Below are 12,071 nucleotides of genomic sequence, written 5' to 3' on the forward strand. Positions count from 1 at the left end.
TCCCCCACGACTTAAGGTTTTTCCCGCTACCCGAGGACATCGTCTCCTCGGCTAATGCTTTAGTGCATTTATCCCACACTTCAGGGTGGAGAATATCCACCGGCTGGTCAATGACCCCAATTTGTAAAAGCCTCGCAACTGCGACAGTAAAATCTTTGGGCTTACAATCAATACCCCACTGCTTATGTAATTGTGATACGACCTTCACAAGGGCTTCCATCCTCCTTGTTGGTCCGGGAGCGTCCTCCCCGCCGGGCTGGTCCTGCCGCTCCGGCCGCCGTTCACCCGTCCAGGCGACTTCCCGGGTTTCGGCACCACTTGTTGCCTTTGTTGGCGTGGCGACCTGGTTCAGGGCCTGGACTAGGCCCCACCCCCGTTGCCACGGTGCAGCCCCACGTTGCTAACGGGCGTGTCCGACCACCTCACACCTCTCTCCAGATGCGCGTTCCCATTGCCTTGGAGACCACAGTGTGAGTGGCAGCAGCCATGGTGAGAGCAGGGCCTGAGCTTGTCCTGGGCCCAGCCCTGGGGAGGGAGCCCCTCAGCGCCATGCCCAGGCCTGTGATGCTGCTCCCGAGCCCTTCTTTTGGGTACGGGCATTCTGGGCTTCGCTTTGGGCCAGCAGTGGCTGGGTATGAGCCGTGGCTGTGCTGGAGGCTGTCAGGGGCTTCCAGGCCCCTTCCACGGACCCTGGCTCCCTGTCCCCCTCCTCACCCTGTCCCAGCCATGAGAGCAGGGACATTTGGTGGCCTGGGCTGCTGTGGGAGCTCTGAGCAGCACAGTTTCTTCCCAGCACCTGAGCCATGCACACACCTCGTGTGTTTTGCTTTCTCTCCTTAGGCACCCAAAAAGAAAGGCGGGAAAAAAGGGGAAGAAAGCAAAACTCCAGCAGTGGTGGATGCTTTGTCCCCGCAGGAGATGAGCAAGGAGCAGGTGAGAGAGCCCTCATCTTCCACACCAGTCCCGCTTAGGAAGCCCAGCTCAGCACCTGGCTCCGGCAATGACAGGTGGCGGAGGGTGACAGAGACAAGCAGCTGAGGATCATTTCCCTGCCTGATGGCCAGCTGTGCTGGTGAGGGATTCTCACTGGTCCTGGAAGGAGCAGCCCCCTCGTCCCATCCTCCCTTCTGCTGGTCCGGCCCACTCTGCTCTCCAGCCCTGTGCCCTCCCTGTCTTCTCCCCGACTCCATAACTCCGGCAGCCTGCTCAGCCAGCTGATGGCTCAGCTGGGAGCTCTGTGATGGCAGCCTGCTGTGCTCTTGCTCGCGGTGCCCTCAGTTGCTCCAAGTCCCCTTGTTTTGCCCAGTGTCCTACCAACAGAGGAGCAGATGGCCCTGGGCTGGGGACCTTGCTCCTTGGGAAAGATCTTGCACATCTCAGAGCAAGCAGCATGCCCAGGTGGCCAAGAAGGCCTACAGCATCCTGGATTGTCTCAGAGAGTAGCCAGGATAATTAGGGCAGTGATCGTCCCCTGTAGTCAGCACTGGTGAGGCCGCACCTCCAGTGCTGTGTTCACTTTTGGGCCCCTCACTGAAAGAAAAACATTGAGGTGCTGGAGCACACCCAAAGGAGAGCAACGACGCTGGTGAAGGGTCTGGAGCCCGAGTCCTGTGCTGGAGAAAAGGAGGCTGAGGGGAGATCTTAGTGCTCTCTACAACTACCCGAAAGGAGGTTGGAGCAGAGAGGTTGTGGGTCTCTTCTCCCAAGTAAGAAGTGGTAGGGTGAGAGGAAACCACCTTCACCCAAAGGGTTCTCAAGCATTGGAACAGGCTGCCCAGAGAAGCAGTGGAGTCACCACCCCCAGAGATATTTAAAAGGCACGCAGATGTGCTGCTTAGGGACATGGATTGGTGGTGGGCTTGGCAGTGTTGAGATAACGGTTGGACTCAGTGATATTCAAGGTCTTTTCCAACCTAAACGATTCTATGATTTGATTCTACAAATCAGTAGTATTTAGGCACCTGGGAATGGTGTTACTCCTTTTCCAGGGGCTGATGGGTTCTGTCAGGCCCTGGGCAACCCCCACAGTCCCCAGATGTCCCTGTGTCAGGGCCCGTCCCCTTCTCTCCTGCGCGCCTCCATCCCATTGATGGCCACTGTGGCCTGCCAGGTTTGTGACATGGCTTGCCACGGGTGTCTTGTGGAGGTGTCTGTCTGAGGCCTCTTTTTTCCCCTCCCTGGCTCTTCCCCTTGGCTTTGCAGCTGGAGAAGCATGTTGCGCGTCTGCGGGAGGAGCTGGACCGGGAACGGGAAGAGCGCAACTATTTCCAGCTGGAACGTGACAAGTTTCACAGCTTCTGGGAGATGACCCGCCGGCAGCTGGAGGAGCAGAAAGCAGAGTTGCGGAAGAAGGAGTGGGAGATGAAGGAGGCGGAGGAGCAGCAACAAGTGGAGCTGAAGGTGGGAGGGCAGGAGGCTGGGAGATGTTGTGAGTGCCCCAAGCTCTGTCTGAGCCTTGGGCAGCTCTGAGGAGGTGAGGGAAGGGCTAGAGGAGGAGAAGCTGGGTGAGATGCAACCCAGACGCGTCACAGATAAAAATCCCAGGTCCACATGTCTCCTGCAGAAGCCCCTCACCCAGTCTGTAGCTTGTCTTTAGGTTTACAAGCAGAAGGTGAAGCACTTGTTGCACGAACACCAAGAAAACCTCACCGAGCTGAAGGGGGAGGGCACCCTGTCCGTGAAGCGGGCCCAGAAGGATCACTGGGCCCAGGAGATGGAGCTGAGGAAGGACATGCGTTCCATGAAAATGGAGCTGAAGGAGCAGGAGCTGGCCAGTGAGGAGGCACTGAAAAACATGCACCTGGTAGGTCCCTGGCCGGGCCGGAGCCATGTATGAGCCGTGTGCATCTGCTGCAGAGGGAGGTGGTGGGGCTGCGGAGAAGGGCTTCCTGGGGCTCCCAGCTCCTGCGAAATCCCCCTCCTGCAACGGAGAGCTGTGAGAGCTGCTGGAGAACCCATGAGCTGCCGTGTGCAGAGATAACGTGGGACTGGCACCACAGCAGGGGCCTTTCCCAGGGAGCAGGAGGGAATCCTTCAGGATGCAGCTGCCTGAGGATTTGATTATGTGTCTCTGACATGTAGCTTCTCCCTAACAGAAACGAGAGGAGGAGATCACCCAGCTGCACAACAACTTTGAGAGACAGGTGAAAGGTGAGTCCGTGCGCGTAGCTCCTGCGTGACCTCCCTTTGTCAGTGTGCCAGGGGAGGCTTCTCCGAGCTCTGCTGTGCTGCCGGGCTCCGTGGCAGAGCCTCGAGCAGAAAGGGGGATGGGTTTCCCTCCAGTTCTGGCTTGTTTTCCCCGAGTTCTGGACAGTTTTCCCCAAGTTTCCAGAGGGTGCAGGCAGGGCGCCTGTTGCTCTGCTCTCCGTGGTCCCAGTGTAGCTGCTCCGCACACTGGTGGCAGCTGTGGTGACACTGCTAACAAGTGTCTTGAACTCCAGTGATGCCACAGTGGCACACGCCACTCTGGCACCTCACCTATTAATGGCACTGGGGCATGTTACGTGCGATCTCCAGGAGGTCCTCACTCAGCTCTCTGTGTGCTCCCCCAGAGATCAAGGCCAAGTACACCAACAAGATGGAAGTGCTGCGGGACGAGCTTGACTTGTGTAGAACGACCGAGGTCCACAAAGTGGAGGAGGGGAAGAACACCCAGATTGATGAGCTGATGAGGAACCACGAGAAAGCCTTCCGTGACATCAAGGACTACTACAATGATATGCGTGACAAAAACATGGCGCTCATAGACTTGCTCAAGGTACTGCCTGCCCCCCTGCCTCAGCCTGCCTGGCCTGCAGTGTCACCATTCCAGCAATGGACCGCTCCTGTGAGGATTTCACCCAGGTCTGGCCGGTTCCCAGGCGGCCGTGTGGGTGCTGCTACTCTCCCGAGGGTCTGCTACCATTCCAGGAGTGAAGCTCTTGAGCACAGGGTCTTGCTGGGCCAGCAGCAGGAGGGTGTCCGGAGGGTTGGGGAAGCCCTGAGGACCTGGGCAGCCCCCAGGAGTTGGCACTTGTGTTTCCAAGAACAGGAGCAGATGGAGGAGATGAAGAAGAAAGGGAATCGCTTGGAAAAGGAGAAGGCACGTGTGCTGCTCCAGAACAAGCAGCTGAAGGAGCCCCTGCAGCAGGCCCGCGAGCAGCTGTCTGAGCTGCAGAAGAAGTTGGCCAACTATGACAAGGACAAGGAGGCCCTGAGGGTGAGTGCCAGCCCTGTCCTCTCCCCAGTGGCCCTGGCTCTGTCCTGGAGGCAGCCGCTCAGCAGTGACCTCTGCCACTCGGCTTGGCCAGATCCCTGAGCAAAGTCCTCCGAGTTCCTTTGGGCTTCGCTGGGTGCTTGTACGATCTCAAATGGCATTCCGGTAGCGAGAAAGTAGAGTCGCCTCCACAGCAGAGAGGAAAGGGTGTTGGTGCGGGTACTGCTTCTTTTTTCTCACCCATTTCTCTTTGCTGGTCACTCTCCTGCCTTGCCCGAACGTGTCCCCGACACCTCCCAGAGAAACCTGTGCTTTTTAACTGCCCCTTCCCACTCGCAGAACATCAGAGCCCATCTGAAACTCACCCAGAAGGAACTGAAGGCTCTTCAGTGGGAACACGAGGTCCTGAAGCAGAGGTTCAGCAAGGTGAGAGCTGCAGATGGGTCTGGGCATCCCACTTCCCTCTCCAAAACCCTGGCCCCTCCGCAGAGGGCTGGTCATGGGGACTGAGCAGAGAGTTTGTGCTTAGCCAAGGGCTTTCAGAAGATCTGATCCAGAGCCCTGAGATAACTGCTACTTCCAGTGAAGCTTCTCACAGCTTTGGCATCTTCCACTCAGCTCAGCAGACAGGCCTGGCCTTGTACTTGGCTAAGCAAGCGCGCACGCTCAGGTAGTCCCCTCCCAGCCAGGGAGCCACTGGCTGCAGCAGCAGTTCTGGAGCAGAGCTGTGGCGAGGGATTGTCATGGGTCAGCACCCCCGGTGGGAGCTCGCTCCCTCCTTCTGCTGGCATTTGGGGGTTGCTTCCCTTGTTTGCCATGCGGGAGTGGCTCGGGATGAGTCCCATTGTCTGAGTTCTCCCAGACTCAGCCTCTCCCCCTCCCAGCGAAGATAAATCTCTGGAGGCAAGAAGAGAGCTTGTTTGTAATTAGCAGAAATCCTCAGGAACAGGAAGACTGGTCTGAGGCCTTGTTATCGATCCATCATGAAGGCAGCAACATATTAATTGCATTCCAAAATAAGCTGTGGTGGAGAAATTGTGTCCTAATTAGGACACTTCTTAACCAGCTGTGAGCCAGGGACTCCTGCCAGCTGCGAGGAGAGGAGAGACCCTTGTGTGCTGTGGGGCCCCCTCTGAAGTGTAAACCAGTGCCCATCCAGCCATTCTGCTGTCAGAGGTGTCTCGGGCCTGGAGGGGAGGCGAGAGCAGAAGTGTGGGTGCTGAGGGAGTGCCAGCCATGAAGGGAGGGAGGGAGAGAAGCTGTGCTCCAGCACCTGCCTTCCTGTGGGCTGCAGGTGCCATGGGGAATGGCCAGGCCGTGGCTGGAGCAGGCAGGGCCAAGCCACCAGACCTGTCTGGTGCTGGCCCGGGGTTGCCGCCAGCCCGGGTGTGAAGGCACGCTGTCTTTGGGAGCAGGTGCAGGCGGAGCGAGATGAGCTCTATCAGAAGTTCACCCAAGCCACAGAAGAGGTGCAGCAGAAGACGGGCTTCAAGAACTTGCTCCTAGAGCGCAAGCTGAAAGGGCTCCTCAGCATGGTGGAGAAAAAGGATGTGGAGCTCAGTGAGGCCTTTGCAGCCTCCAACCTCGACCCGGATGCCCTCTTCTTGGTCTCCAGCAAGCTGGAGGTACTGTGTGGGGCCCGGTGAGGGCTGGCCTTGGAGGGCAGAGGCTGCCTTATGGTGAAAGCTGACCCTGAGCCATGCAAGCCCTCGTCCTCCGTGGCTGAAGCTGCCATGTCACTCATCCATGTCCCTCACCTCTGCCTGGGGCTGGCTGTCCCTGGCAGTTCTGGCTGGAAGGACATAGAGCGGTGGCCACCTGTCAGGCTGTACTGCAAGCTAAGTCCTGCTGCCAGCTCGGCTGCTGCGCAGCAGCTCCTCTGTGCACTCTGTCACACTGCTCACAGCCGCCGTGTCCCCAGGGCCGTGTAGCTGTTGCCTGATGCACCATCTCCCTTTGCAGGACTTGGTCAGTTCGAAGAACACCACCATCAGGCAGCTGCAGCTGCAGCTAGCCCAAGTCTGCAAGGTGAGGGAAGGGGATGAAGCTTCCCTGAGCCCTGCAGGTCAGGGCTGGGGCCTGGTGGGTGCTGGCTGTGGCTTGGTGGGGTGGAAATGGGAATTTCTACTCCAAGCCTTGCACCAAGTGGATGGAAGGGAACTTCCAGCAGGCCGGCTGAGCTGCTTCATGGCCTGGGCAGGAGCCAGCCCAGGCTGCGGTTTCCCCTGCAAAGGAAGGCATTTTGGGGTCCTCTCCATGCAGGGAGGTGCAGAGCGTCCATGGCAAGGCAGGGAGGTGCTGGGCTGGAGCTCGGTATCAGGCTGAGCATGGGACGCTTCTCTTGCAGGCACACAATGACATGCTGCACACGTTGGAGGCCAAGCTGAGAGCCTTTGGGATCCCCGTGGACAACCTGGGCTTTAAGCCACTGGCGAGCCCCGTGCTGGGGCAGGTGCTGGGACAGGGCCCTGCGGGACTCATCGCTGTGCCCTCCTGGCGCCAGCTGGCGCGAAGGGACCCGCTGTGCCGTGCAGGGCCTCATTGGTGCTCCGTGACAATAAACAGAGCCCAGTGAGCCTTTGGCTCACTGTAGTCACATAGGGTAAATTTTGTATGAAATCTATGTGCCCTTAGAGGGAACACGGAGTCTCAGAACTGCTACAACATCTTGTTTGTTAGCAGTTAGCCCAGCATGTCTGGGGTGATTAAGAAGAGTGGTAGAACAAAGGCAGGCCTCAAACCCCAGCTGTGAAGATAGGCCCTGAGCCATCACTTTGGAGCCAGAAAATCAAGGAAAACGCGACCTGTTCCCAAGACCACGGATGGAGATTTTAAGGAAGGGTTCCGCCAGAGAATTTGAGGAGGGCCCACTCTGACAACCCCCAAGACCACCAGAAGACCCTTGACTCAAAAGACTGAGCATGCACAAGTGGGTGGGGAATATTACAATGGTTTCCAGGAAAACTGATGATTATGTATTAGTGTTCAGGGAATTATTAATGATGATGTATGAAATCACTAAATAGATTCTGTCCAGATTTTCAGACCGGCATGTATGCTGGGTGGAAGGATCCCCCGTGCATCCAGCGCTGCAACAAAGAATGCTGCTTCTTAATGCTATATTGCTGTTCAGGAGTTTGATTCCCGATTTTGGTGACACAGCTACTGGAGAAATGAGGGAAAAGGTCATGCCAGCATCAGTCCCTGCGACCACTGACTCACCAACCCTCTACTTCATTCCTACCACTGATTTAAAAGAAATGGGGGGAGTAACAGGACTGAGTGCGCGTAGGAATTGACGGGCCGGGCGAGGAGACTGGAACCAATCATTCTATAGAATAGTAATGCACATGTATTCGAAAGCTGAATCTGTAAAGGCTTTTTGTTCAAATACACTGCAGAGGGTCCCACTTGGTGTGATCCATTTGTGGGAGACTGTAGTGGATGGGAATATGAGCAAGTGTATCGATGTAAGCAAATGCAGCAAAGTGAGTAATGCGGATGGGAATAGGGGTGAATGTATCAAAGCAAACAGGACCTGAGCACAATGGGCAAAGCGAGAGTACATGCTGAGAAGCAACGGTGTGAAGAAGTACGTGATGAAGAACAATGCTACAACGTCAATCAAAAGCGTGAAGCAAATTGGACAAATAGTGGGGTGGTAGAGATCGTGCTAATAGTTGCCCTATAGGAATAGAGATCGTAGACAAAGAGCATCCAGGTAAAGAGTATAAAACACTGCTGTAAAAATAAACTTTGGCCTTTTGGGCTCACTTGCTGTCTTGCCCGTTACTCTGTCCCACCAATATGCCACAGATGGCGCCCAAACAGGGACGCACTTAAACTTCAAAAGGAACAAGGACGGAAACTCTGAAGAGGCTTGAACAAAGCCTGCACTGGTGGCATAGCCCAGTTGAACCAGAGGCCGGAATCCAGAAACCGGGATTGAGGATCCACACATCAGAAAGCGCGCTCATCACTTGCATACAGGTGAGCAACTGGGAATCATGGGAGGGAAAATATCCTCAGATGAGATGCAAAGCATTGATGTAATGGGAAAAATGCTGAAAACGCAGGGCAGGACTGTTACCAGCCCACAGTTAATGACTTTATTAGAGTGGATTCGTGAAAATCATCCGCAATTTCCTGCAGACGGGACTTTTCAAATAGAGGCTTGGGAGAAAGTGGGCACAAGCCTTCAAAAAATCGCTGCAGCAGCTTTTTGCAGCCAAGCTTGCAAAAACTTAGCCACTTGGGTACAAATCATGCTAACCCTCGACAATGTTTCAACAGAGTCTACTAATTCTTCTTTGCCTGAGGCGTCGGCATCTCCATTACCAGACCCTCAACCTGTAAGCGTGTCCCCCTGTAACAATGGCATCTCCCCAGAAACTGGTTGGGGGGAGGGATTAGCACAGAGAACTCCGTGCCGCGGGTCGGGGCAGAAAACTCCGTGCTGTATTCCTGTTCCCCTGCAACCTGCACTTGTACACCCTGCTTCCACGCTTTTACCGTCGCTGTCGTCACCACAGTCTCGCGTGCCAGATTTGCCTCGGGTTTCACCTATCAATTCTTTTCCTGATACTGCGCTTGCTAATAACGAAACCTCTCTGGAGGTAGATGTATTTAATGTGGGTTCAAAAGACTTTGAAAAGAAACCTGATCTGTTCCCTCCTCCGTGAAATGTGAATGTTAGTCATGCAGCTGTGAATGTTGAAATGTGTGGTATCTGGGAAGAGCGTAAAAAAGAGGCAATGCAGAATGGTGACTGGCAAACTGTTTTAGCCTGTCCAGTTATGTATCAAGCTAATCAGCAGCTGGTTTCGCAGCCTCTCAGTTATGATGCTATAAAGGAGCTGCGACGGACAGTAAAGAAGGGAGGGATACATTCTTCTTTTACTACACCCTTACTTGAGGCAAAAGCAGAGTCGTATACTCTGGATCCACATGATTGGAAATTGTTAATGAAAATGGTGTTAACACCTACACAGTCCATGATTTTAAAGAAGGATGTACTGTGCAAAGTATTACAAAATTTAAATCAACAGATTCCAATAGGATATGAACAACTGGCAGGAGAAAATGCTTATAGTAACTCGCTCCTGCAGGCACAGTTCCCGAGAGAAGCGTATGCTCAAATTAGACATATTGCTCTTAGGGCAGTGAGAAAAATCCCAGCATCAAAAGGCGAAGGACCTCAATCTTTTGTTAAGGTGCTGCAAGGAGCTAATGAGCCATATGCAGATTTCATAGATCGTCTGCAAGCTACTTTCGAGCAGCAGTTCGACAATGATGATGCAAGAGGGATGTTGCTATTACAACTGGCTGTTGAAAATGCTAACAATGATTGTAAGCATGTACTGCAACCTATGAAAAACCATAATCCCTCTTTGGCTGTGTAGTAGTTCAGCCCCGATCGGGACCAGACTACGCAGTCTCTCTCTCATTCCCCCCACCCTCCGAGAGAATAGGGAGAGATAATATAAGGAAAAACAGCTCGAGGTTTGAGATAAGGACAGGGAGAAATCCTTAAAGTTACCGTTACGGGCAAAACAGACTCGACTTGGGGAAAAACACTCATTTATTTCTAAAACTAGCAGGAGAATGAGACAGGGAACAAGATAACCTCCCCCCACCCCTCCCTCTTCCCGGGCTTAACATTTTCTCTACTACCTCCTGTTGCCTTTGTTGGCGTGGCGACCTGGTTCAGGAACGGCACGGCGACCAACCCCAGGCCGCTCGGTCCATCAGCTCGCTGACACCAGTGTGGTGGACGGCAAATGGCGTTTATTGAGGGGTAACACGACCTTATATAGCTTAGGTTTACAACGTTATTTCCGTCTGCTTGCATCACAAACTGACCGCTATTGGTCATCAGGAGAGAGACCCTATCTTTCCGTACAGCGCGATATCTTCCGGTCGCCAGACCCTAGCTACCCACATTTCCCCCCTCCCTATGCGTAATTAAATTGATCAAAATATCACAGTCTTTTCCCATTCGAATGCAAACGATTTTGACTGGCCTCATGGAGAGGGAGGCAAAAGAAAAAAAGCATCCTTTCAAATCCGGAGCAGCAAGCCAAAGTGGTTCAGGTGTCATCACAGTCAGCAGGGCGTATGGATCCGCCACTGCTGGGTAGAGGTCTTCTTACTTTCCGTACGTCCAGTCCCAACGATATCTTTCCAGTGAGCAAGTACACAACCTAAAGGGCTTTTCTTTAATGTTCCTCCACTCTGACCTCCTCCCATATTTACTGATTCATTCTCTGATCCTGTCTTTACTCCGTGTCCAGCAACTCAGTTGCTGTACCACCCCTTCCCCAGAGTTTGAGGGGTGCTGCCACTCCCCCAGAATCCGACTGGGCGACTACTTCCTCTCTTCCCTCAGCCCGACTTCCTCTTTCCAGCGTACACATACACAACCCTCTCTTTACTCACCTAGAACACTCGAAATTCCAGCTAAACACTGCTCACAACTTTTCATTGCAGCACTTACTTGCACTCTGGAACAAACACAGGTTTACAAGAGGTATCGCGGTGTAAAGGATACCATTCAGGGCCATCGGGGTCCCACTACAAGGGAACAAAGAAATCTACAATGACAGAACACAATAAATTGGTACCGCAACTACAAAGACGCACTTTGGATCCAGTTCAAGAATACGTACACCGTGATCTCGGATAAAAACATACTAAACGTATAGTTAAGTTAGTTCAAATATTCTGTTCTTGTTCTACGTTTTACAGCAATCGTAAAGAATATATATATCTTAAAATAGTTGTTACCTTAAAAAGATCGATTAACGGCACTTTGTGAGTAGGCGTAAAAGCGAAGGCAAGCCTAATACTGTTAGTAAACCTGAGTGAAAATACTGTGTAATCATCTTGCGATAGCGAGTGTAAGGCACGCTGGGCGGATGGTAAATGGGGAACGATTAGGGATAATTCTAAACAAACAGAACCTTAAAGCAATTGTCGGTGTTCCATGCGTTCCACTAACATGACGTTAACCGTCTCTAATCGGCTCTTGACAAACGACACGAGTCTGTTTAATATACAGGGTCCGAAGACCAATGCTAACACGATCATTGTGACTGGCCCTCCCAGGGTAGATACCAGGGTGGTTAACCACGGTGTGGCGAGTAAACCCTTTGTCCCCCGTCTGCCACCCGGACTGGGAACGCCAGCGTGGCTGTTGGGACCCAATCCGCACAGGCAATCTTTATTTCCCTCCAATCCGTGAGAGGAACTCCTTCCCCTCGCGATTCCTTTTTATTTTGGCTGGGGATATTTTTGCTTTTAATTTTATTTACCCTCGTGTCCTCCTCCTCTGAGTCTGAATCGGTTACGAGCCGCTCGCCCCAGCTCGCGGCTGTTCCGGAGTCGGAACTCCACTGACTGGTTACTTCCGGGTTCTGATGCCTGTTTGTTGGGCGCCGCCTACTTCCTTGGTGGGCGGGCCGTTCCCTCCCCCTTGGCTTGTCCCTCCGTTTTGGTTCGCCCCGCCTTCTGCTCGGCGGGCCGCTCTGATTGGCTGTCGGCGCTTCACTCACACTCCCCTCCCCTCCCCGGTCGCCCCCACCACTCTTCTCCTTCTTGTCCTCCTGCCCTTCACCTTTGTGTGCGCTTCTTAGCTCGAGCGCTTCTTCTTTGTTCCCACCGGGGACATCTTCGCCCCGCCCTCCCCCCGGGGTTCGGCGCCATTATGAGGCGCATAAGGTGGTGGTCTCGCCCGGGCTTCAGCGCCCCTGGCTTCCTCAGTTAACCCACCCCAGAAGGACAGTGCGCGCTTCTGTGCCTCCGTAATCGGGTCAGGGTTTGGGGACTGAGGGGGCGAGGGGTTCAGGGGTAGAGGGGGCGTGTCGCCCTCTTGTAA

The 12,071-nt window shown here is 53.9% G+C and overlaps 1 protein-coding gene across 1 annotated transcript; it reads left to right on the forward strand.

The window, feature by feature from the left end:
- Nucleotides 1-549: 549 nt before the first annotated feature.
- LOC147596479 (dynein regulatory complex subunit 4-like) lies at nt 550-6,770 on the forward strand. The gene is made up of 11 exons (XM_086771431.1): nt 550-561; nt 841-933; nt 2,203-2,400; nt 2,597-2,803; nt 3,096-3,150; nt 3,552-3,757; nt 4,031-4,198; nt 4,535-4,621; nt 5,611-5,820; nt 6,158-6,223; nt 6,543-6,770. Exons 1-11 carry the CDS (start codon nt 550-552, stop codon nt 6,768-6,770), a joined length of 1,530 nt encoding a protein of 509 aa, XP_086627557.1.
- The last annotated feature ends 5,301 nt before the right edge of the window (nt 6,771-12,071 follow it).

Source organism: Chlamydotis macqueenii, chromosome Z, assembly GCF_036417535.1.
Source record: "Chlamydotis macqueenii isolate bChlMac1 chromosome Z, bChlMac1.mat, whole genome shotgun sequence".
In the NCBI taxonomy this organism is placed as follows: Eukaryota; Metazoa; Chordata; class Aves; order Otidiformes; family Otididae; genus Chlamydotis; species Chlamydotis macqueenii.

Coding starts and splice junctions, on each gene's coding strand:
- LOC147596479 (XM_086771431.1), top strand. Junction 3,151..3,551: donor CTTTGAGAGACAGGTGAAAG/GTGAGTCCGTGC, acceptor GTGCTCCCCCAG/AGATCAAGGCCAAGTACACC. Junction 4,199..4,534: donor AGGACAAGGAGGCCCTGAGG/GTGAGTGCCAGC, acceptor TCCCACTCGCAG/AACATCAGAGCCCATCTGAA.